This window comes from Equus quagga, chromosome 10 (assembly GCF_021613505.1).
Source record: "Equus quagga isolate Etosha38 chromosome 10, UCLA_HA_Equagga_1.0, whole genome shotgun sequence".
Classification (NCBI taxonomy): Eukaryota; Metazoa; Chordata; class Mammalia; order Perissodactyla; family Equidae; genus Equus; species Equus quagga.
Window position 1 is genome coordinate 112,033,767 of NC_060276.1, and position 24,778 is coordinate 112,058,544.

Consider the following 24,778-nt stretch of genomic DNA (forward strand, 5'->3'; position numbering starts at 1 on the left):
GTGGAGAATTTCAACTTGGAAGCTGACTTCAGGTGGCTACTAATTATGGTCAAATCTACATAATGGAGGAATTAAAGAAATTAACCCATGCACAATTGCAAAATTTCTTCCCAAGACCCTTGTTGAAAAATAAAGGTGCCACTGTCGTAACCAGTGAAAATTTCCACCTCTTGTCAGATAGCTAGTCTTTAAACTGTTTCTATGGGACCTCAGTATCTAGTTAGTAAACACAAATGGTTTGGACTGAAGTGGATGGTTTCATTTATTAATCTCACAAATATTTTAGCTCCGCTGCTGGATTCCATCTTTGTGCTAGAAACAGTGGAGATTCAAAGATGAGCAATAGATAATTATTTCCTTAAAGGTGAGGATTGTCTAGTAGAGGAACAAAGAGAAGTGCAAAAATAGACATAACATAAGGCAGAATGAGAGAAAGGACCAAAGAGAAGAGCTTAACCACTCTGGAGGAGGAAGAAATTATTTCTCTCTGGGCTGGATCTGAAGGGCTTACATTTCCTCATTTTTCCGCCTCACTCCTGAGTATAATCAACATTCCAGCTAAATAGGACTACTTACTGCTTCCCCCAAATTTTCAGTACTTACTCATCTCTGATATTTATTTCGTCTTCCCTGTCATTTCTGCTTATTTTAATTCTATCTAATCTTAATACCTCAACTCAAACACCACGGTCCATTAAATCATTCATGGTTTTTACAAGCCAAGTATTAAGATATGAATCTCCCTTCTTTGACATCTCATAGCACTTGCTTCTGGTCATCTTTGTAATACATATATTGTTCTATGTACTTCTCTGCTTCTTCCTATTAGATCAGGGTTTTATTGGAACACGGCCACACTCATTTGTTTATGTATTGTCTGTGGCTGTCTTTGCGCTACAACTGCAGAGTTGAGTAGTTGTGACAGAGATCTTATGGCCCACAACACCTAAAATATTTGCTCTCTAGCCCTTTGCAGACAATATTTGCTGATTCTTGTACTAGATCATAAATTCCTCAAAGGCAGGGACTATCTCACTATCTTTTTGGCCTACTTCATGTCTAACATAGTAGGTTTACCTTGAATATTTATTAAATTTAATTGAACCTATTTAAAGTAATTAACTATGTGATTTAGTGACCAAATCCATAGGGTCAAGCAGGAACCACTAAGAGAAATTGACATGTGAGGAGGAGTTGCTGAATGGGAGATAAGGTCCCTTCTTCCCAAAGCAGTCCAGTGCATGTTATAAAAAACAAAGAGTCAAGAATAATCAGTCAATTATAAGCCTAAATATCTTGGAATATACCACTTTGAAGCAAATCTTTTGATGAAACATTTTGTAGAGCAAAACTGATTTTCCCATTAAGATATTAATATTTATGCCCATACATACCAATTATTAATTTCTCTACAAAATATTTGTTCTCAGTCTTAGAGATGGTGGACCATGTATTTAATAAATGTAGTCTTCATTGGTTAGAACAACTGTACTCTTAGCATTTACAAGCTAATGCTGGTTCTGATAATTTTTTCAATTATCTAAGTTGTCACATTCAATTTATTTACATTCCATGTCAAATTCCAAAAATAAATCAAGGATTCAAAACCATGGCTGTGACTTCCACTTAAGGCCAAGATGGAGTAACAGGGACCAGATTTACCATCCATCCTGAATCAACTGAAAAATCTGGACAAAACATGAAAAAAATGGTTTTCAAGGCACTAGACATTAGGCAAAAAGAACAATGGTCCCTGAAAGATGGAAAACAAGTGAGATCAGTCCTACTATTGCTCCAGCCTACTGTCTTGGGAGAGTTTTCAGGTCATGATGCAGAGGGGAGGAACCTAAGCAGAGCCCAGCAAACTCCCAAAGTTGGAGAGATGGAGCTGAGGGTCTGGGGAGTCCACAGAAGCTAGAGTTCACAGGGTAGAGTACCAGAGTGGAGAGAATTGCAGGGAGAAGGAGAGAGGGAGAGAGAGAGAGAACTCCAGAGGCCTGAAGAGGGTTCCTCTGGAGCAGTCAGCAAAGTACTGATAAGTGTATATGTGTGAGGAAAGCAACTGAGGCCAGGGAAAGAATGGCCAAAAAGACCTAAAGGAAACAGTACTTGGAGTTCCTGAGCCTATCTAACAGATCTTAAAAGCAAGATCAAAAGTATCAAGCTGTTTCCAACTAACCTGTGGCTCAATGCATATCAATAATTTTTATAGAAATAAAAAAAATCCAGCACCCAACAAAGTAAAAACCACAATGCCTGGCATCTCACAAAAATTGCCAGGCATGCAAAGCATGAAAAGACACACAATTAGGAGAAAAATAAACCAATTGAAACCAACCCAGAATTGACACAGGTGTTAGATAGAATTAGCAGATAAGAACATTAAAACAATCATTATATAGTTGTATTCTGTATACTCAAAAAGCTAGAGAAAAGGGTAACGAAACATGGAAGATATAGAAAAGACCCACATCAAACTTGTAGAGATGAAAAATATAATGCCTGAAATGAAAAATACACTGGATTGGGAGTTCTGGCAGGTTAGACATTACAGAAGAAAATATTAATAAATTTGAAAATATGACAATAGAAACTAAAATGAAACACACAGAAAAAAGAAGATCAAAAAAAGAACAGAGGTTCAGTGATCTCTGGAACAAGGTCAAGTGACCTAATATATATGTAATTTAATTCTCTGAAGGGGAGGAGACGGGTACAGAAAAATTATTTGAAAATCTAATAGATAAAAATTTTCTAAATTTGGTGAAAACTATAAATCTACAAATCTAAGAAGCTCAATGAACCCCAAGCACAAGAAAAGTTAAGAAAACTACGAGGCACATCATAATCAAATTGCTCAAAACCAGGGATAAAAAGAAAATAGTTAAGATGACCAAAGGAAAAAAGACATTATGTACAGAGGAAAAAAAGATAACAGCAGATTTTTAAATTGGAAACAGTGCAAGTGAGAAGACAATGGAGCAACATCTTTAAAGCACTGATTGGAAAAAAATATCTAGTATTTTATACTCAGTAAAAATATCTCTCCAAAACAAATGTGAAATAAAAGACTTTTCAGACATACAAAAGCTGAAAGAATTCGTCACCAACAGATTTGTACTATAAGAAATGTTAAAAGAAGTCAAAATAAAAATGATACCAGATAGAATTATGTATCTCCCCAAGGAATGAAGCACAGTGGAAATGGTAACTGTACAGGAGAATATAAAAGATATTTTTCAAATTATTAGAATCATTTAAAATATAATTGTTTAGACAAAAATAACAATGAAATGTAGGGTTTACAATATATGTAGAAATAAAATATATGGCAGCAGTAGCACAAAAGCTGTGAGAGACAAAATGAAAGTTTGCTTTGTAGGCTCTTATAATATATGAGAAGAGATATAATGTTAGTTGAAGGTAGACTGTGATGAGTTAAAAGATATAAACTCTAAAGGAATCACAAAAAGAGTTATGGACAACAGGCCAATGAAGGATATTGCATACAATAACAAAAAGCACTATATCCAAAAGAAGGTAGGAAAAGAGGGAAAAGGTTAAAGAACAGATGGAACAAATAAAAGGCAAATAGTAAAATGGTAGATTTAAACCCAACTATATCAATAATCATATTAAATGTAAATGATCTAAACATCCCAATTAAGAAAACCCTTGGTGGGATTTTCTTCCAAGGGCTAATGGTCATGAACCCATAGGTTGGTGGTGTCACAAAAGTGGGGCTGCACTTACTGTTTCCTGTTAATGCCAACCATAGGCAATGGACTCTCCTATCACTCCTCTGGTTCAAATGGGCACTACTCAATCCACTGTGCTCTGACAGTAACCCTGAATGGGGAAGTACGCTTCAGTACCCAATGACACTACTCTCTGATATGTAAGCTACAAATCAGTGCTTCTTGTGCTCCCAGTGCTTTGTGGAGGAGGCTTTCCATTGTTCTTCACAGCCTTCCTTCCCTAGTAGTCATGTCTGAGTTTCGAATCTGAGGCTGTACTCAAAACACCTACAATTTCCAATCCTGAGATGTTGTCCTTGGATCAAGCATATGGCCTCTAATTTTTAATTCCCTTAAAATGAGTTTTCCTCTAGTAGTTGGTTTTGGCTCCATTTCTGTCTCTACCAATTCCTTATATATACAGTCATGTACCACATAAGGACGTTTTAGTCAACAATGGACCGCATATATGATGGTGGTCCCATAAGATTAGTACCATACAGTCTAGGTGTGTAGTAGGCTATACCATCGAGGTTTGTGTAAGTACATTCTATGATTGCACAATGACAAAATCACCTAGTGACACATTTCTCAGAACATATCCCCGTCGTTAAGCAATGCATGACTATAGCCATGACTGTGTCCCATTCTACCTCCAAAATTTATCTCAATTGTATCCATTTCTCTTTATTCCTATCACCAATACTTTATCCAAGCCCTCTCTCCTTTGTTATTGCTGTAGTGCCCCAATTAGTCTCCTTGCATCTACCTTGGCCCCTCTCAAATCTTACTCCACACAGTGGTCATCATGGCCTTTTTAAAAAGATAGATCATGTTATGTCCCCATGATAAGAAAATTCAAACATCCTACAAAGGCCTACATGGCCTTGAGTGACCTGGGAGCTTTTGTGTTTGCCACTTCCCCTTTAGTTCTCTACATTCTAGCCACATTTTCTTTCATTCTTTCTAATTCCCTGAAGTTTACTGGCTCTTTCCAACCTCAAATTCTACAGACCAGCTCTTTTCTCCTCTGGGATTGTCCTCTGCCACCTTGATCTAGGCACCTCTTGCTTAACTTTCAAGTCCCACTCAGACTTCACCTCCTTGAGAAGAGCCTTTTCGGACCCTTGGACAAGCACCAGTTTCCTTTTCACATGCTCCCATGGCACCCAAAGTTACTTCTTAATAAACATTATCAGCTAATTACATGCTCAATATTTGTAACTGCAGTGGGATATCAGCTCTCTGAGGGCTGGAGCATGTCCATTTTACTCACTTCTGTATGCCCAGTGCCAAGCATAATGGCTGGCTCTAGAAGCAGCTCAGTATAGTAGTTCATGAAATCTAAGATGCTAGTGATTGTAGGATGCACCATTATTTTACACACCACTAAGAAAGAAAAAACACCTCCAATTAAACTCTGATTTGTCTTCCATTTTAAGCTGCATGAGAGCTGTGAAAATAGGAAAAAGTGTATCTTAGAATACAGGATATACTGTGAATACTAAATAAACTGAATGAATGAGTAAAGACTAATCCTATAACACATATTTCCATATTTGTGGAGCATTACCTTCTATGGGGTCCCACAAAAAGAGAAACCCATGCATATGGTTTGGAACTAACAATAAAATTTATGGGTGAAGGAGAATAGTCTTCTATATGGGTCAATTACAAAATGTTAGTTCCTTTTTTTAGGGATTTTTTTTTTTTAAAGATTGGCACCTGAGCTAACAACTGTTGCCAATCTTCTTCTTTTGTTTTTCTCCTGCTGTTTCTCCCCAAATCCCCCCAGTACATAGTTGTATATTTTAGTTGTGGGTCCTTCTAGTTGTGGCATGTGGGACGCCGCCTCAGCATGGCCTGACAAGCGGTGCCATGTCTGCACCCAGGATCTGAACCGGCGAAACCCTGGGCCACTGAAGCAGAGCGCGTGAACTTAACCACTCGGCCATGGGGCCAGCCCCAGGGATCTTTTAATTTAGGGTTACACAGGGCAAGAAATGTTAGACACCAATTTCTATTCAGTACCTTGTGCCTTCAGATTCTCTTGAATGACAGAAAGCTTTTAATTTCCCTTTCCATAAGAAAGGATTGTTTAGGACATGAGCAAGAAACAGTGGTGGGAAGCAAAATAAAGGGTGGTACTATTCCAGGGAGAAGTCAAAACTGGACAGATTCATTATGATTACTCGAGACTGTGAGCCATAGTTTGAGAATATGGAAGGAACTCTAGGTTACTGAAGGGACATTACTGATTATAAAATGAGAAAGAGAGTAGCATGGTAAGGAAGGAATCGAGTGTAGGGTCCAGTTAAGTTTGAATCCTGGCTTTGGCACTTATTAGTTCTATAATCATGAGTCTTAATTATCTAGAAAATGGCACCAATAATATCTAGCTCATAGGATTGTTGATAGGATTAAATAATATATAAATGAAAAGCACTTAGTAGCAGCTCTGGAACCCAGAGTCAATAAATATTAGCTTTTGTTATTTCTATTCTGAAAAAGAAAGAAGAGGAAACTGCCTGAAGTGTATGAGTATTCTCTCTATTGTTTATTCATTATTGGTGCAATCTGTTTTTTTAACTTCTTTATTAAAATATTTTAAAGTACCAGGATCAAAAAAATAAAAATGAAAAGAGGGGGCTGGCCCCATGGCTGAGTGGTTAAATTCATGCACTCTGCTTTGGCGGCCCTGGGTTTTGCTGGTTCAGATCCTGGGCATGGACCTAGCACCACTCGTCAGGCCATGCTGAGGTGGCGTCCCACATAGCAGAGCCAGAAGGACCTACAACTAGAATATACAACTATGTACTGGGGGGCTTTGGGGAGAAGAAGAAGAAAAAGTAAGATTGGCAACAGATGTTAGCTGAGGGCCACTCTTTACAAAAAAAAAAAAAGGAAAGAATGGGCTTTTGCCAAAATGTTCCTGTAAGTTTATTTGGGTAACCTGTACTTCTTTGCTTTACCAAACAATCTTTATTCATCTTTTTATAAACAAAACATCCCATTCATACTGGGAAAAAAAAGTACCAGGCACACAACCGTATAATTCAATGAATCACCACAAAATGAACACAGCCATATCAACACTACCCAGGTCAGGAAATAGAACATTACTTGCCCCCGAAGCTCAATCCCTTCATGGTCACTCCCAATGACTAGTCCCTCTCTACTTACCAAATCCAACCATAATTCTGGTCCAAACACCGTATATTAATTTTGCCTGTGAAGTTTTTTTTGTGCTTGTTAACTTTTCTTCAACATTAGATTGGAGAGGTTCATCTCTGTTATATGTGACTGCAGTTCTTACATTTTTATTTCCATCTAGTATTTCATTGTATGAATAGGCCACAATTTTATTTGACCATTTTATTGTTGATGGTCATCCAATCTGCTTTTATTCAACTTTTTAGTTGCCATTAAATGATAGATAATGGCTTAGACCTGGTTGGGCTCTTAACGTAATCACACATGTGAGTTGATGAAAATGATGGTTAAAGTGGTTACAGCTGATAGAAGCAAACAACAACTAAGTTCAGTTATAAAGTCTGCTGAGGAGGAATGTGCAATGGAAGCCTCTGGAACCATTATAAATTAGCATTAATATGAAAGAGGGCGGGCAATCAGGCAAGCATTGTCTCTTCATCAAAATGATGAACAAAGATGCCAACTGCATATAATACACAGTGAATGCAATATGCAAAGCCAAAAGACAGCAATTTCAGAGCCTGAAAAATAACTTATCTCACAGTCAAAAGCTCCCACCTGTAATTACCAGGGTATGGGCAATGTGATGGAACTTAAAATTCTTAGTTCTTCCTTTGGGAGGATTTGAGTTGACCAGTGGTTTGAATCTTGGTTCTTCACTTGCTAAAAGCAAAACTGCTTAATTTTGCAAATTGCTTAACCTCTTTTTGTTTCAGTTTCCCTACCTGTAAATTGGTGATGCAAATAGTACTTCATATGTTTGCTGTGAGATAACCAATGTAAAGGGTTTAGCACAGTGCCAGGCATGTAGAAGGAACTCAACAACTGTTAACTATGAAAGGTGGTATGGCATAATGATAAAGCATACTAGCTCAGATTCAGACTGCCCAGATTCAAGGTCTAGCTCTGTGTGAACTTGAGCAAGTTATTTAACCCCTCTGTGCCTTAGTATCCTCATCTACAAAGCGAGGATAGTAACAGTGTCTAGTTCATAGGTTGTTGTGAAGTTTAAGTGAATATATATTCTGGGACATGATAAACACAGTGAAAACACTTCCCCAGACAACAACAAAATTTAGAGCTACAGTTCTCAGCCCTGGCTACACATTAAAGTCACCTGGACAGCTTTAAAAAATTCTGACACCTGCATCTTACTGCCAGATAGTTTGAATTTGCCTGTGGTGGTGTTTGGGAAAGCTTTAAAATCTCCTCAGCTGATTCTAACGTGCAGCAAAGGTTGAGACCCCCACTTTAGTGACACTTCCTTATCAGGCCAGTTAAGCTCCAGCACTAATTCTTACTCAGATCACAGACCATTAGGAAGCACTGAACACAGTCTCCTTACAGTAGTTCAACAATAACTACTGGGGGCCTTTTCTGTGTAAGTCGCATGGGTCATGCAGAGTTGAACAATACTTGGTCCTCTCTGCAAAGAGTTTACAGTATATTAGGGCAAGTACACAGGGCCCTGATCACTAACCCACAGGTCTGAATGCAATGATTGATTGAAGACTCAAAGTGCCATGGAGGCAAGGAAGAAAGAGGCCATTTACATTTGATGGAGATCCATGACAGCTTCAGGTAAGTGGCATCTACTTCAGCAGATCTTAAAAAATGGGAAGTGAATTACCCTTCATAGTCATCAGTTTTCCCATCCCTAACAGGATTTCTGAGGTCCCTCTTCTACTAACAACACAAAAGTTTAAGATTTTATAAGATTAGTTCATGCGTAGTTTGGAAAATATTTTGATATCCCAGTTTCATTAAGGCATAATCAATTTTGGAAAGCAAACTGGGGTAGCCCCTCCCCCCCTTTTTTTGGTGAGAGATGGAAAATGGTTTGCTTCAGATTGGAGCTCATGGCCTCTCAAGTCCTAGATGCAGGCCAAAGCAACTTTTAGTTTCAAATGTACAGATATTCTTTAGTGACACATTAAAATCAGAGGAAAAGAAAAACCCACTTGGTTTTTGTTAGATAAAGAAAAGAGGGTATTTTATGATGTTTGGGCCCCCACGGAAGAGTGGGGCTGCACCTCTGGCCCAGAGTGGCTGTAGAGAGCTCAGATGAGGAGACCCCTGGATGCCTTTATCAGAATTCAAAGAATACGCTTGCATCCAAACAAACTGGCGTAGCGGGAAGGGGAAATGGACGCTTGCCTCAGTACACTGAGAAACCTCCAAATCAGCTGTGACACTGCTGAGGAAGCAAAACTGAGATAAAAATAGCCTATCTGTATGCCCTCTCATCTAAACCATTGCTGTTTTCTTATTATTATTTCTTTGGTTAGATTGCTCTATAAGAAATAGCTATCAGGGGCCGCCCAATGGTGCAGTGGTTAAGTGCGCGCGTTCCGCTTCGGCGGCCTGGGCATGGCCGGTTCGGATCCCAGGTGCGAACATGGCACCGCTTGATACACCATGCTGTGGTAGGCGTCCCACGTATAAAGTAGAGGAAGATGGGTATGGATGTTAGCTCAGGGCCAGTCTTCCTCAGCGAAAAGTGGAGGATTGGTAGCAGTTAGCTCAGGGCTAATCTTCCTCAAAAAAAATAGCTATCAAAGAAAAATGAGTATAACACTACTTGATACAATCAGTCAGAGAAGTAAAACTTTATAAAAATATTATGATGTTAGAGTAACATAATGTAGGCAGCCAGGATTCTCTGTGGTAAAGAACAGCCAGTTAAGGAAAGGTGGGCCCCTGGCTATGTGGGTTCCTTTTATGTGTTCCATATCCTAGAGAAAGGTTACATGGATTTTTCTCAATGACTAGACTTTAGAGATGTAAATATTCATTCATTCAATCAACAAATACATATTGAGCATATACTATAGCCTAGGTGCTGTTACAGGGAGCAAGCCAGATAAAGATCTTTGCCTTCATGGAGCTCATAGTCAAGCTAAGGGAAACAGACAATATACAATAAACTTAATCCATAATAGGGTTTGATATAAATCATAGTGTTGCTATAAGGTGATAAAATGTGGTGGGGGGGTCGGCCCCGTGGCCAAGTGGTTGAGTTCGCGTGCTCCAATGCAGGTGGCCCAGTGTTTCTTCGGTTCGAATCCTGGGCGTGGACATGGCACCGCTCGTCGAGCCACGCTGAGGCGGCGTCCCACATGCCACAACTAGAAGGACCCACAGCTAACAATATGCAACTGTGTACTGGGGGGTCTTTGGGGAGAAAAAGGAAAAAAATAAAATCTTTAAAAAAAAAAAATGTGGTGGGGAAACAAAATTGAAAAATTGAGTTAGGTCAAGGTGTTGATGAGGGCATGGGTGAGGTGATCATGGTCAGAACAGGCTTCATTGAGAAGGTTAAATTTGAATAAAGACTTGGAAAATGTGGAGAAGTTAGTCATGTGACTATCTGGGGGCAGAGCATTCCAGGCACAGAGAATAATCATTGCAAAGACCCAGGGATGACAGCATGTGCCTGGCTCATTCAGGAAACAGCAAGGAGGCCAGTGTGCCTGAAACAGTGAGCAAGGAAGTGGTGGTTAGCTGGCTGTCATCTTGGTAATTGAGATAGGTGAGCCAAGTGTCTCTCATCATTCAATAGGCTAGCCTGGCCTTCTTCACATGGTGATACTCATAGGATCCTCAGAGCAGCAAAAGAAAGCGAACTACAATATGTGAGCATTTTTCAAGTCTCTGCTTATGTCATGTTTGCCATCGTCTCACTAGCCAAGACATCTCACCTGGTCAAGTTGACAGTCAATGTGGGAGGGAGCTATTACACAAAGGGTATGGAAACAGAGAGGGGAATTATTACAGCCATTTTTGTAAAAGATCTACCCCATTGCCCTTATTTTACTGAATTATAATCTTTTATGTATATGTCAGACTTCTTAAGCACAGAAATTCTGTTTCTTTATGTTTATATCCTGAGTATATGTTACATGCTCCATAATAGTTTATTTTTTCCTCACTATGTGGTATTTATAAGAACTGAAGACATTTAGGCTGTATGACCCAGATAAAGCTACCCATTTTAGTGAAACGGAGAGAGAGAGAGAGAGAGTTCAAAATAATCCTGAACCTCAAAATGCTATCCCAAAAAGATTTATAAGCCTCACCAAGACGTGAGCACAAGCACAGCCTGGGTAGCTTCTCCCACTGTCAGCTTCCCTGTAAAGGCTGCCAACAATATTCTTGAACTAAAGTGCCAATGGTGCTTCAGCTCTGTCCCGAGAGAATTCACACTTGTCATCTCTTTGTATATTTTTGTCACACACTCACTACATCAACAACTCTTCAATTTGCTGTGGCTCAGGAAATGTCAGAAGGGAAAGTTTATGAAGTCTCCCACATATGCAGACATCTGGCTAAAGCAAGCAGGACTGCTAATCAATTTGCCAAAGTTTGGCTCTTGTACTTTTCAATCTTTTATCCAGGAACTTAGTAAAATCCTGACTTTACAAAACAAAATTTTTCCCAGCCTCTTTCAGAAATACCAATCTTACCTAGGAAATTCATTCTAATCAGCTTGGAATGTACGTGATTCAAGGAGAAATATTTCTATTTTGTAGAGTTAAAACAGACATCCAAACACATCCTTATTTCAAAACTTTTGTAGGTATCAGTCTTACTGCTTTCATAGTTTCTCTTACTGCAGTCTCGAGACAGAAACATTCTTGTGGGGAGTAACGCAAGACCAAATGTTGTGGCCTCTTTTGTCTTAAATCCAAGCTGTCCTGTGTTTGGCAGCTGCTTGAAATGTTCCAGCTGGTCTTAGTTGACCAGATGGCTGAAAAGTAAGGAGAAATTTCCTTATATAGGAAATAGGGCATCTCAGTTAATAATGGCTAAAGATAATGCCTCTGGATCCTTGCTCCAAGGAGATGGTTATGGACCTGTCAGTGTCACCTGCACACTTGTGTCATCCCAATTGTCCCCCACCAATGCTTACTCTCACCTTTACAGTCTCTGGCCTATAGCCACAAATGAGGACTCAAGACACAGTTAGGAGTGGCTGCAAATCATTCAGCTATAATAACAAACAGAGTAAAGGAAAATAATTGTTTAACTCCCTTTGGCTACACTCAAAGCCTGCCTGATGTCTCACAGCCTTCTATTCAATTCATCCTGATATTTTCCTGTGAGTTGGAAAGACAACAATACACCCAGCGTTTAGTCTGCCACTAGGGGTTTTATGCTCCAAATGGTTAGAACATTACCAGCAGAACAGCTTCTTGAGAGTTGGCAGAGACATATATTTAAAAAAACCAATTTTACAACTTCAAATGGGAAGGTACCTATGGAACAGCTATCATGCTGTATTTCATTTTCCTGTATTTAGGGAAGAGATTGAGCTTCTGAAAATCAAACCAAACAAGACAAAAACTACAAAAAGCTTTGGTTGGCAGGAAGGCAGGAAATTAACTCGGAATCAGTAAATACAAGTTTCTTACTTGAAATGCGTTTAAAATTTGTAAGCCATTTTGGAAACCTGCCCAGATTGTCTTCTAGAAAAGCTTATTTTGTAAGTGTAGCCCAAATATTATGAGTAGGAAGTCCTCATTGCCTGGAGTGACTTTTATGTCCTCCTACTTCACCTTTTTAATCTGCTTCATTGATTCAGCTCAGGCTCCTCCCTTCAGGCCATTTTCCTAACACTGGTCCTTCTCTCCCTCCTTCTCTGGCTCCCTTCGTCTATCCTTCTTCCCTCCCTCTCTGTTTTCCCCTCCTCTACTTAACAGGTTAGGCATCCTCCTTGATGTCCTTATATTCCACATTGTTTAGTAATCATCCTTCCAAGTATCTCTCTCTGGCATACCAGATTACAAGCCTCTGAGGGCAGGGACTATGCTTTGTTTATCTTTGATTTCCCCCAGCCTCTAGCCCAGTGTGTGGCACAGAGGAGACATTCAATAAATGTTAGTTGAACAAATGAGTGGATGAATTAATTGCCAATTAAATTACACCTGGTACCTGGAATACCACTTGACTATAAGTCTTTTCAACACTGTCTATTCATTCACTAACCACCTCTTTACTGAGTACCTACTATGAGCCAGGTGTTGTGCTAAGTGGTAGGTATGTAAACATGGACAAAAATCAACGGAGTCCTTGTCCTCATAAGGATAAAACTCTGAAATTAAGTATGTTTATAAGTGTAACAGTATGGGAATGGGATATTCTTGTCTCAGAATTTTGACAAAAGTAGTACTCTGAAGGGATACTATACATATGCATGCAGGATTCAGGACTTTCTAGAAGATAGCAAATGCTATCTAGAGACCATTATACCCAATGCCCTGTATTGTAATGGAAGACTAGACATTTGAAAAAATTAATTGAAGTAATGGAATTTGTGGATGACAGTTCCGGGCATTTTTCCCTACTGTCCTAAAGATGGGGAGAGGGTGATTTACCCCCACCCCAGTAAGAGAAGAGACTGGCATCTCCTCCACATGTCGTATATCTGCTGAGCTGCAGAAATTCCAACAAGCTGCCCCTGGATCAGAGAGTAAAAGGGTTCTTAGGAGAGCCTGTCATGTATCCTCAATAGTTTGAGTTTTGTATGAAAACATGAGCACCACTACTTGTTTCTTACCCGAATAAATTCTGAATGCAGTAGGCTGGCTGGAATACCCAAGATGGTAGGGTGAAGGTAGAAGAGTTAACAGTTGTGTTGCATTTCCACTATTTAGCAAGGCAAGAATGCATGTTCTTGGTGGACCAAATAAATGGTGTGGAAGATAGACAGATGTAAATCATCTTGAAAACATGTCAACCAGGAGAGCTATCTACCTGAGTAAGGAGACCCTAGGAGTATGAAGTTGTATGGGAGATGCTGCTAGGAGGCAATAGCTAAGAAGAGATTGTGACATCAACCAAAATGTTCATTATTCATCCAAGAATGGTATAGTATGTGGGACCCCCAAGAATCTCCAAAGAACTCAAGTTCAACTCACAAGAAAGCCAGCATTTGAAGGCTTGCCATTAGAGAAGGCAAGAGTTACAATACAACAGTGTCAGTCACATACAACTTTCTTCCATCCACTCTTTCACCCTCAGTCCTCAACAGTGGTGAAGTCAGCAACAGGAGTGGGGAAGAGAATTGGAAAGGCAAGGGGAGGAACTGTGAAAGAACAGACAATGTGCCTACCTTGCTGCATATCTTCAAGCCAAAGGTCAGACCTGAGCTAGGGGCAAGGGAGGGAAAGAGCATTGAATTGGGTGTAAGACTGAAGTTTTGTTTCAGGCTAGATGATTTTTCAAAAATTTGAATGGACTGTCCTAAAGTATTTAACACCAATACTTTAGCTGCCTATTGAATTGTAAAATACACGTTTGTTCATTCTGGGTCTAATGCCGTGGCATGTAGTGACTGAGAATCTATGGAATCTGCTTGAAGTGTCCTCCGTAGGCAGAGAAAATAGAACCAGCTGAGGATGTTTAATGGCAGTGATTGGAGAAAAACAGAGCTATTGCTTATTCAGACCCTGTAGAGCTTAACCGATTCACTAAACTGCCTACCTATGAAAAACACACACATGCGTGTATATACATGGATACAATAAACTTGCTTGTCTCATTGGCAGCATGACTATAACCAAATAATGGGCCATCCAAAGAACATGGCTTCTTCTATTCATAAGGCCCTTCATGAGTCTTCTAATGTAATTTCCCATCCCATGGAACAGTGTTTTCCATTACATTATGGACAGGGAACAATAACAACAAAAATAACCAGAATGAATTGAGTGCCTCATGTACAAAAACTGGGCTAAACAATTTATATATGTAATACCTCATCTCATCCTCATTTAATTTTTGAAAGGGGTAGATAATATTATCCTCATTTTAGAAATGAGGAAACAAGCTTAGAGAGGTTGAGTGAAGTGAAGGCTCTAACATTTAGATCCAGGCCTGCCTGTGTTTCAAACTACATCATTGTGGGTATATTCTTAATTTCCGAAAGTCTACTTGAGAAGTTCTGGAAAGGGAGACATACTCCTTTAGAGTGATTCCATTCCTTTATAGCATATGTCATATTATTATGAGATTCTTTCATATATTAAAGCTCTGATATTTTTCTGTAAAACTTTTACCCATAGATTCTGCTTCAGGCCTACTCTTACCTTCTATATCTTCTCACATGGGGGGTTCATTCATTAATTAATTTATCCATTCAATGAGGATTTATTGGTCATCTAGTCTAAGTCACACACTGTTCTAGGTGCTGAAATTAACATGATGAACAAGACAAAGTTTTTGCCTGAATGGAGCATACATCCCATTGGGCATCTTCCCATAGATCATCCCTGATTCACTCTGGTAATCCTCGGTTCCTTCTTTTTTCCATTGCAAAATAAGATTTTGAAAAATATATACATGTGTCTTCTAGAACACAGTGAGACACAAACACTCATATACAAATATATTTATAATGATCATACTTACAAAAGCAAAAAATAAAATCCTAAATATCCAAGATGGTAAAATAAATGATGATTAATACATCAGATAGACTAAGTCATTGCAAATTATGTTCATGATAGATTTTAATGCCATGAGAAATGGCACATAGTATAGAACTGTATAAATTTTTTGTGTGTGCATGTGTATGGGTTTGCCTACAAATGTGCATAGAAAAAATGACTGGAAGGAAATATACCGAAGTCTTAACAGTTATTTACTCTATGGTTAACATTAATGCTATTTTCTGTATTTTCTATCTTTGCTATGATGAGCATGTCTTACTTTTAAAGTGCATCGTGCATGCCTACTCTGTGAAGGGTGTTGCCATAGGCCCTGGAGCAACTGTACAATCATCATAGTGGAGCATCTGCTCAGGGACTGCAGTGTTTATAAATTAAAATATTTATGTGTGTGTAAAGTAAGTGTATGGTCAATTCTTTATTTTCCATGACTCACTTTTATCCCATTTTCCTTTCTCACTGTCATCAATATGAGTCACATCTCCCCGCAGTCAGTTGAGAGCCAACCACGTTTAATAATTGCCTAAGAAAAATACACATAGGAAGATAAACCTGCTGATGGCAAAAGCATAACCACTATGAGTTCAGAGCCAAGTATGAAATAATTTTTTATTATACCCTCTTTTGGTTTATCTAAGTCCCTATTTGCCTCTACATACAAAGATCACTGATCAGTGACCATTTATTTAGCAATAGTTTTGACGATTAATGTAGAATCATAATGACTAATAAGAATGAATAACAAATTCATAAAAACTCAAGCTCCCATGTTGAAATAAATGGCTTCTCTTTTCATAGCAATGAGTGGTTGGAGGCTAAATGTCTTACATTTTGACATTATCTGCATATAATTTGTCACCACTACTTTAGCTATCAAATCGTAAAATACATGTTTATGCATCCTGGGGTTTAATGGCATGGCATGCAGTGATGGCAATAACTAATAACTAATGACAAATAAGCAAATGAACCTGTTTGGGATGGGGCACAGAGTAGATTAGAATTTCTATTAGGTAAAATTGATCTGTGATTATGAAAAAAAAACTGTTAGTATTTCTGACATCTGCATTCCAGTAGAAACATGACACAGGTATTTTGTACTATTTGTTCTAGAAAATAAAAAAGTATCTGAGACAGATCTATTCCTTTTTCTGTGAGCAGACAAAATCTAATATTATCTAATATGTATACTGTTTTCACAGTATACAATCCACCTCCATTATAGCCACAGACCTCCTCCATATGTCATCTTATCTTCCAACATAGGAGATAATGTGGAACATGATCTAACACTTCTCATCATGTCAAATGCAGCACAACTGAACAGAAGCTCAAGCCAGCAAAGATATGGGATTACATCTCAATTATTTTCTGGAACTGGGTTTTGGAGAGACTGCTCAAGCAGTATGAGACAGTGTACGCTGAATACTAAATTGAACTCACACTCCTGAAAAATTGAAGCCAACAGCTCAATGTACTCAGTGAAAGGGGGAAACACACATAGGCACACTTCTGGGGTGCTGGGGCACTTCACAAGCAGGACGTTTATAATTACTTGCTTAAGCAATGTTTATAAATTCAGAGGGCCCACCTTACATAAAAATAGATTATGAAGCCATTATGATTATTATTTGAGGTGCTGCAAAATGTCTGTGTGTCCCTGGTATCCACCCCACACTTCTCTGTCAACCTGCCACAGTTGCCAGAATTTTTACCATCTTGGATGACTCTACTGCTCCTTCTCTAGGTAACTATGTCACTCAAAAATAGTAGTGTATCAACTATTAAGGTAAATTAAGGCATAGAAAAGATTCATGTATCTGATTTGCTGCACCTTAATATTGTACATTCATTTCTTATATATACTCATTGACATGGCTTTTCTGTATAAACTTCCAGAGGTTAATTCAACCTTTATTATTGTAAATGACTTCACTGAGTGTATGAATCACAATAGACTCACCAATAAATATTTGACAGTACAGCATAAGTTGCACCAGTGTTACTCTGATTCCTGCAAGCTTCATGGCTCATAAACAACATGAGGTCAAAAGCACTCAGTGGCTTCCTAGACGGAATTACGGAGCCATGTTTCTGCCTCCACTCATTCCTCTTCTCTCTCAACCTTGATTCCCCTTTCCCCTAATTGATCTGGTTATGAAGGTCCCTTACGTCCTCAGAGCTCTAATTCTCTCAAACTCAGCTCTTTGTTCTCTTACTGCATTTGCATCTCCCACAGTGCTGCAGGATGGCAAATGTTTCTGTCTTCACAGAATTCTCTAGCCCACAAGACCTTTGACAAACCTCTCAGGTCACTTGTTGTCAAGCTAGGAGATTCTTACCTTTGGCAGAGATGCCCTGGAACCTGAACTCTGGGTGGTCATCGTTAAGACTGTGGTGATGCCCAGTGCAACCCTGGCAGGGGCTGCATCCATGTTTATCCAAAATGAGACCCAGGACAAAATGACTATCAACAGACTGGGGATGTACATCTGGATCAGATAATATCCCATCTGGCGTTCCAGGTGAAACTTAACCTCGATGCAGGTAAACTTTCCTGGAAGCAGGAAATGATGATTTAAAATCCAATTTGAATTTATCTCTCCCATTCCAGCCTCCCACTTTATTTTTTAAAAAAAGTATTACAGATGGATATGGAAGATTATACAAAATGCTCACCCTACATAAGCAATTCAGCTCTTTTCCAACTCAACCAGTAATGGAAATGACAGTGTGAGAATGAATAAAGAGTCACTGGACCAAAACCATGTGGCATATTTAATTTTCTAAATCTGTGCTTAGTGCAGCTTGATTATTTAGACAGAGCTATGGAATTTGCAAGACTGTCATAAACTGACAAGTGGAAATAAAATATTCACATTTTATTATTGTATGTAATATATAGCACACAATATATAACATACAGCACATATGTATAGCATATACTATATGCATATAATATATAATGGATAATACATAATAGTTGAAACCATTCCCTTCTAGGTAGTAAAGTTCACATGGGAATCCCAAAGTGTTTGGATAATTGTGTATCTATCTTTGTGGTATCAATAGCAAGAGAAAAATATACACTTGTATAAGCCATGCATATAATCTAGTTGTCTTAAAAATTTCCTAGCCTTCTGGATAATTGCTTGAGGACATTTAGAATATTCCTAGAATCTGTTTACAGTGTTATATTGCCTATAAAAAGGAGTACATCTAAAAATATTAAAACTTTAAACACACTATTAAGAGACAAATGTTCCTGCCCTGCCACTTTTCTTCCTCTTTAATATGCTTGGAGTTAGAACCTCAGGAGGTAATTTGGCTTAGTCCACAAAAATTATAAGAGATAGGGTTGGATTCTTCTTGGTCAGGAAGAACATCTTGGAATCAGGTTTTAGTTTGTAGGAAGCACTGTTCACTGCTGGAACAAGTGTTCATGGACCATTCTACTCAGCAACAGACCTGGAGCAGTCACTGAACAAACCATCATGTCTCGATTGCCTTTCCATGATCAGCTTGTGTGGTGTCAAAGACTGGGACATTTGTAGAAGCCATCAACTTTACAGGCATAATCTTCCAGGTAACAACAGATGCCCACTTGTTGCTACCACCTCAAATTCTTCTCAGCCCCCCCCCCCCCCCCCCGCCCCATGTGTCTGTCAGTATTGCCAAGAATGCATGAGTTTAGAGCCAGCTGAATTCCTGCCAACTGATTTTCATCCAAACTCCTATTACTGTCTAGGACTGGAGAACACAACAGCTGTATTTCTGGGTTTACAAAGACTTCTGTTGTTATTCTTCTCTTCCACTAAGGCAGAGAGTGCAAGTTGACCTGAGGATCCAATGTCAAGAGTGGATGCCAGGAACGGGCCAGAATTTATACGCTTCCTGCACCACTTACAAGGTCTCGTACATCTTTCCTCAAACTCATTTGACAGCAGATGGTCAGCGAGAGAACAGCAAGAGACTCCTAAATCTCTTTCCTTCTCTTTTTGTTTTGGAGAAAATTATCTGTTGTGCTCACTGACCTATTCCAGAGGGTACAGGCATCTTATCTGTTGAGGGGGCTTTGAGCCAAACTCAGGTCCGTGCCTTGTAGCTCCATTTTCTTGGTAAACATGCAACAACTAAGGTGATGGGATGTATACTCCAAGCTGCATATGGAGCCCACTTAGGTTATAGCAGCCAAAAGAAAACTTACCAGTGTTATAGTGCTTTGTGCAGTAGCCGAGTTCCTTCTCTTCTTTCAAAATAAACTGGGGCAGGGTCAGTCCTTCAGCAACTTGAACTGGACCATCACTTAACCATTCAAATATCAGGTCATTCATCGTGTACCCAACTGGAGTAAACAAATAATAATGGAAAATTGAATGCATCTTTCCAAGTAAGCTTGAAAGTCTAGCCACGTAAAGAAACAAACAAGGAAATCATCTAAAGCAGACACATGCTCAGCTAATTCAAGAGCATTTTTAATAAAAGAACTGCAATCATCATGATGACTATATGTCATTGGAGCCAAAGAAATTGAAGACAGCAAGCTATTTCTGAATGATTTTTTTCTGTGTAATGAGAGAATGAAATCTATAAAGTTCATTTTCTTCTGCCCTCTTTATTCACTAAATCTCCCTGAAGAACAAACAAGTAAACAAACATAAAAGTCCTTTGAAAATTGTCTTTACTTAAAAGAGCTGTGTCTGTGGCCAATCCAATAAGACAATCTAATTCATGGCACCAGTGTTAGCCTTTCAAATGAAAAGCATTCTTTTTTTTTAAATGAGAACGAATTCATCACAGGCCTACCTAAAACATTCCCATTACAAACTTGGCCTCTCTCCTAGGGTCTATTATCTTTGTTTTCAGAAAGCTTATGCTAAAGTCCTTATGGTCAATCCTCAGTTACTTTAGCAAGTGGGGAAAGCTATAGATAGGTAGCCTCTTAGGTAGATAACCTATTAGGAAGTTGCGGAATTTGCAAATCAAGTGCTAGTGTCTTGCAAAATGGGCCTATTCATCACAATGATTAATATGAAGTGAAACAGATTCTCTATTATGTAAGGTTATATTGTTATATGACTCTTGAATTATACAAAGTAAGATGGTTATCAGTTTAGTAAACCAAAATTAGCTCTTACTCTCCAAGCTCCTGCTAATTAGGTCACTATCTGTCAAGTGCTTCTAGATCTTTTTGTACCCCAGAAATCAAGGCTACTCTTCCTTCAGGCATCATTTCTCTCCCCTCCCCCTTCATGATATTTGAACTCTGAAATGAGAGTGAGGAGGACAGGGATCTTATGTGAGGTCTTGGCTGAACAATAACCTTAAGCATGTTTATTAAATTTGTAGATTCTTGTTTACTGCAAGAGAGTGACTCACCAAATCTACACAGAAATCAATGGCAAAGTTAATTGGAATCTACTTTCCTCTTTCTTTGGACCACCTTTTCCATTCAAAGCCAAAAAATAAAAACAGGGAAAGCAAGAAATTACAAAGAGGACCCTGTACAAGGGTTGATGGTCCACAAAGAGAATGGTCAACCTATCTCTTCTCCTGAACGCTTTATGAGTACTTCTTGGGTATCTCCAACAAATACTAGAAGCTCACCAAACACCCTATATCCTTGTCTGGTGAACTTCTTGCTGGCTGCCACAATAATGGTCTTTGTCAGCCATCCTGAAGCCCCAGGCTGGGACATACAGAAGAGGTAAAGAAGTGGGGAAGGAGGAGGTAATATGAGGGTAGAAAAGTAAAGAGTAATTCCCACCCTTCACATTCAAAGTTAATAGCAAACACATTGCTGCTGCTTTGTTTTCATTACTTCTGGGTCCTGCAAGGACCAAGCATATTTACTAATTGGAGTTTTCTAAGCCTTGGAAGAGCCTCAGATGACAGCTAGGCTGTTTCACAGAGAAAATGTGTTGAATTGAGGCAGGGGAGAGTTTGGAGCAGTAGAGAAGACACAAAGAAGGAATCATTACGTAAGAAAATGTTTTTCTCAACTACCTTCTTAAGAGAAGGAGCGAAAGGGAAAATATGAATACATAAAACCTATTGTAAGTCAGAAATTCTCATTTTACCCCTGACAACTTCTTAAAACAAAGATGTCTTATTATTTTGTTTATTTCTATAGGAAGTTTCAGGGGAAATCTACAGTGGTTTTAAATGATCAGAAGGAAACCCTGTCACCACCTCTTTTTTTAATAATAGTTGATGTGTTTTTTTACATTTATTATTTTTCTAAACTAAGAAGTTAAAAATATTTCCTTGCCCCTGCCTCATTAAATCTCCTAACATCCCTGTAGATCAGTAGCACTTATTCTCTGCATTTTGCAAACAGAGAAACTGACAGAGCAAGCCTAAAAAAATATCATGTGTCTTGACTGAAAATCCCTTTACCTTGGAGGCATCAGCAACTTATGGCACATGTCAAAGATTTCAGTGGCATCAGGGCTAGAGCATAAAGGGGACAAAGTAGATAGCATTTCTCTACTTCCTTCACCATGCCTTTCTGTATGCACTGCCTCTAAGGGATATGCCTCTTATTCCATATTATCTCATGGCCCTCATTCTTGCATCCTCCTCTGGCTAAGGCGCCTGTATCTTGTCCTCAAATCAGTTACCCCTTCCTGCCAAAATTCCTTTGGGGTGTTGGTCTATATGAGCATAACAGAAAGAAATACAATTTTCTGATTAGAGAGTGATTCATTATAGAGGTTGAATGATAAATAATCTTAATTTTCCCAGGAGGCGCTTTCATTTCAAAGAAAAGGTTACTAAATCAGGCTTGTTTTTTGAGGAAGGGTGAGCTATTTGGCATTTTACTTTGAAAGATTGTCTATGTTCTGTTGGGAGTGAGACATGCACACGCACTTTTGCTTGTCCTTCCATTAGTGACTTGGGAGTTGGTAAGTAGGTAAAGAATGAGTCTTATTTTCTCCTTAATGACACACTAAAAGAACCAGGTCATTGGTTAAAACAAGCAAGCAGTTATTTTAACAGTGGTGACTTACAACTCTCCAGCTGCATTGTACAGGTCTGGACATCCATTGGAAAATTCTTCAAGTCCATGGGACAGGATAAAGTCAAGGTGAGTCTTAGCAAAGAAAAAAATTTTAAAAACAAGTTTTAAATCTGTGAGGTCTGATTCTTGAAAAACAAACTAAAAATACGTTTGACATTAAGCAACATGACACTGATTCAGATAATGAAATCTAAGCTCTCAAGACAATGCTTTCTATTTTTCAAAAGAACAGTAGTCATAAATTTTTTTAAATTATGGAATTTCACTCTAACCCTTTATTATTTCCCATCTTCCAGCCTCTGACTAGCACCTTCCCAATGGCACTGGTCTCAAGTTTATTCTAGAATCAACAAGAACACTGAGAAATAGTGTAATGAGAGCAATGGGCTATTACCCACACTGATGTCCAGAAGACAAAGTTTCTACTGTTTTAGAATTATACATCGGATAGGTGAACTTTAAGGACAAAAAATGATGTGATAAGCATAATTGGTTGCGATAAGTGTTGGGTCTCCTTCCATCAAATGGGCAAATGCTTAACTCCTCTGTCTTTTCATTTGCTAATCTACATGGATGGGTTAACAATAAATTGTAGCATTCAGTCTAGAATTGACAAATCTGGAGCAAGCAATTCTTGAACTAAAAAAGACATTTAAGGATGGTGGCTTGTATGTAGTCTTCACCTCTCTGACCCAAGAGGGGCTACTCTTCTCCCCCTTTCCTCTTTCCTTAACTTTTCCAAGCTCCAGCCAACTCTGACCAAGCCTTAAATTAGGATATTTATTGAGCTGCCATCTCTTTTCTATTTTTTCTTTTAATCCTCAAGGAGATGGTACACACTTCTTGCTCTTCAATTTGTTTATACCTCAGAGATTCAAGGAAGGAAATTAAGATTGAGAATCAGCAGATCTGGGTTCCCTTCCTACTATTGCCTCAAACTATCTCTGCCTCCTAAGCAAGACTTTAAACTTGATAAACATTCATCTCCTTATCAAATGGTGGGGTAGGATCAAATGATGCTTATTCTCATTTAACTTTAATACTAGAATCCCTGTTATTCTAAAGTTTACTCTTTCAAATTCTGTTTATTTTCTCTCAAACATCTTTTATATCAGTAGACCCCTCCAACTCTTGCTGTTACCTAAACTCTCCCTTGTTGTCATGCTTGTTCTCACTCTCTCCTCCTGGTTCCCTTCTCTGCTTTATTTTATACATTCTATACAAGCCAAGACAAAACAGAAAGTAGTGGCACACTTATTTTAAAGAAAGAAAAAGTTTGAGATTTGAAGTGAGATTAGACAAATAATCCATGCTGGCAATCTTCAAAATCCTTAAAATACAACAATGATTGGTAAAAGCAAGATACAAGACTGCAGTGTAATCTCAATTACGTAAACATATGTTTTTAATCTCGTATATAAACACAATACTATATTAACAGTAGATATTTCTGGTTGGTGGGATGATTCATATATTTTTTTTGTTCAATTCTGCATTATCTGTATTGACAAATATAGGTTATTTATAATTAAATGTGCCTTTCTTTAAAAAATAGCTAGAAGATAAAATTCTGTTTTGTTCAGTAATCTTTTGCTATTATTATAATCATTATTATTAAAATTTTGCCATAAATATACAATATTTCACCTTGATTGCTAAATAAATTTCCTAGCTTCTGTGGGCTATTCTGAGAACACAAATAGCATGTTTCTAAAGGAAAAAAAAATAATTTTGAGTTGTAAACACCTGACTTAAAAATAACATTTTAGACAGAAAAAATAATTTTTGTCAATTGTGGAGTTCAATTACACATACAGATATTTAGATTTTTTCCCCCCAGTATGAAGACTTTAATTTTTGTAAAACACAATTTTATTGAGATTAATGCCGTGAACTCTTTAAAGCAAGAGCAGAGTAAAAGAATCAAAATGAAAATCTCTAGTAATCAAAAATTTTAAAAACTCTGACACTTTATTAAGGGGGGAAAAAACCTCAAAAGGATCTGTGAGTTTAAAATTATTATTAACACAATTAGAATTTAGTCTCCTGTTTTTTAAAGAAGAAATATTTTCATGAAACAAAAATATGTTCATACAAAACTAATCATTGGACATGTATATAATTTAATTGAATCAAAATCAGAAAAATATGGAAATTTAATTATTATGAAAAGTTTACTTTTTAGAAATTAGGAAATAATAAGTGCAAACTAATACAGCTTTAAAAAACATGCAACAATGAATTCAACTGTATTTTGTTTGCTATTGGAAACAACCCAATTTTAATATTTTTAATCATAGGCTTGCTAAATCTGATTCTTTGGGGAAGTAATTTTTCGCATTTATTTAGGGAGA

At 38.1% G+C, this 24,778-nt stretch overlaps 1 protein-coding gene across 1 annotated transcript in view; it reads right to left on the minus strand.

The window, feature by feature from the left end:
* The window catches only part of GLRA2 (glycine receptor alpha 2), a 173,265-nt gene that overhangs the window by 75,029 nt on the left and 73,458 nt on the right, over positions 1-24,778 (minus strand). The window contains exons 5-7 of the mRNA XM_046673998.1: positions 22,414-22,496; positions 19,608-19,745; positions 17,743-17,957 (exon numbers count right to left, since the gene is read on the minus strand). Of these exons, the coding sequence (XP_046529954.1) occupies positions 17,743-17,957; positions 19,608-19,745; positions 22,414-22,496 (436 nt within the window). The remainder of the gene's footprint in view (positions 1-17,742; positions 17,958-19,607; positions 19,746-22,413; positions 22,497-24,778) is intronic.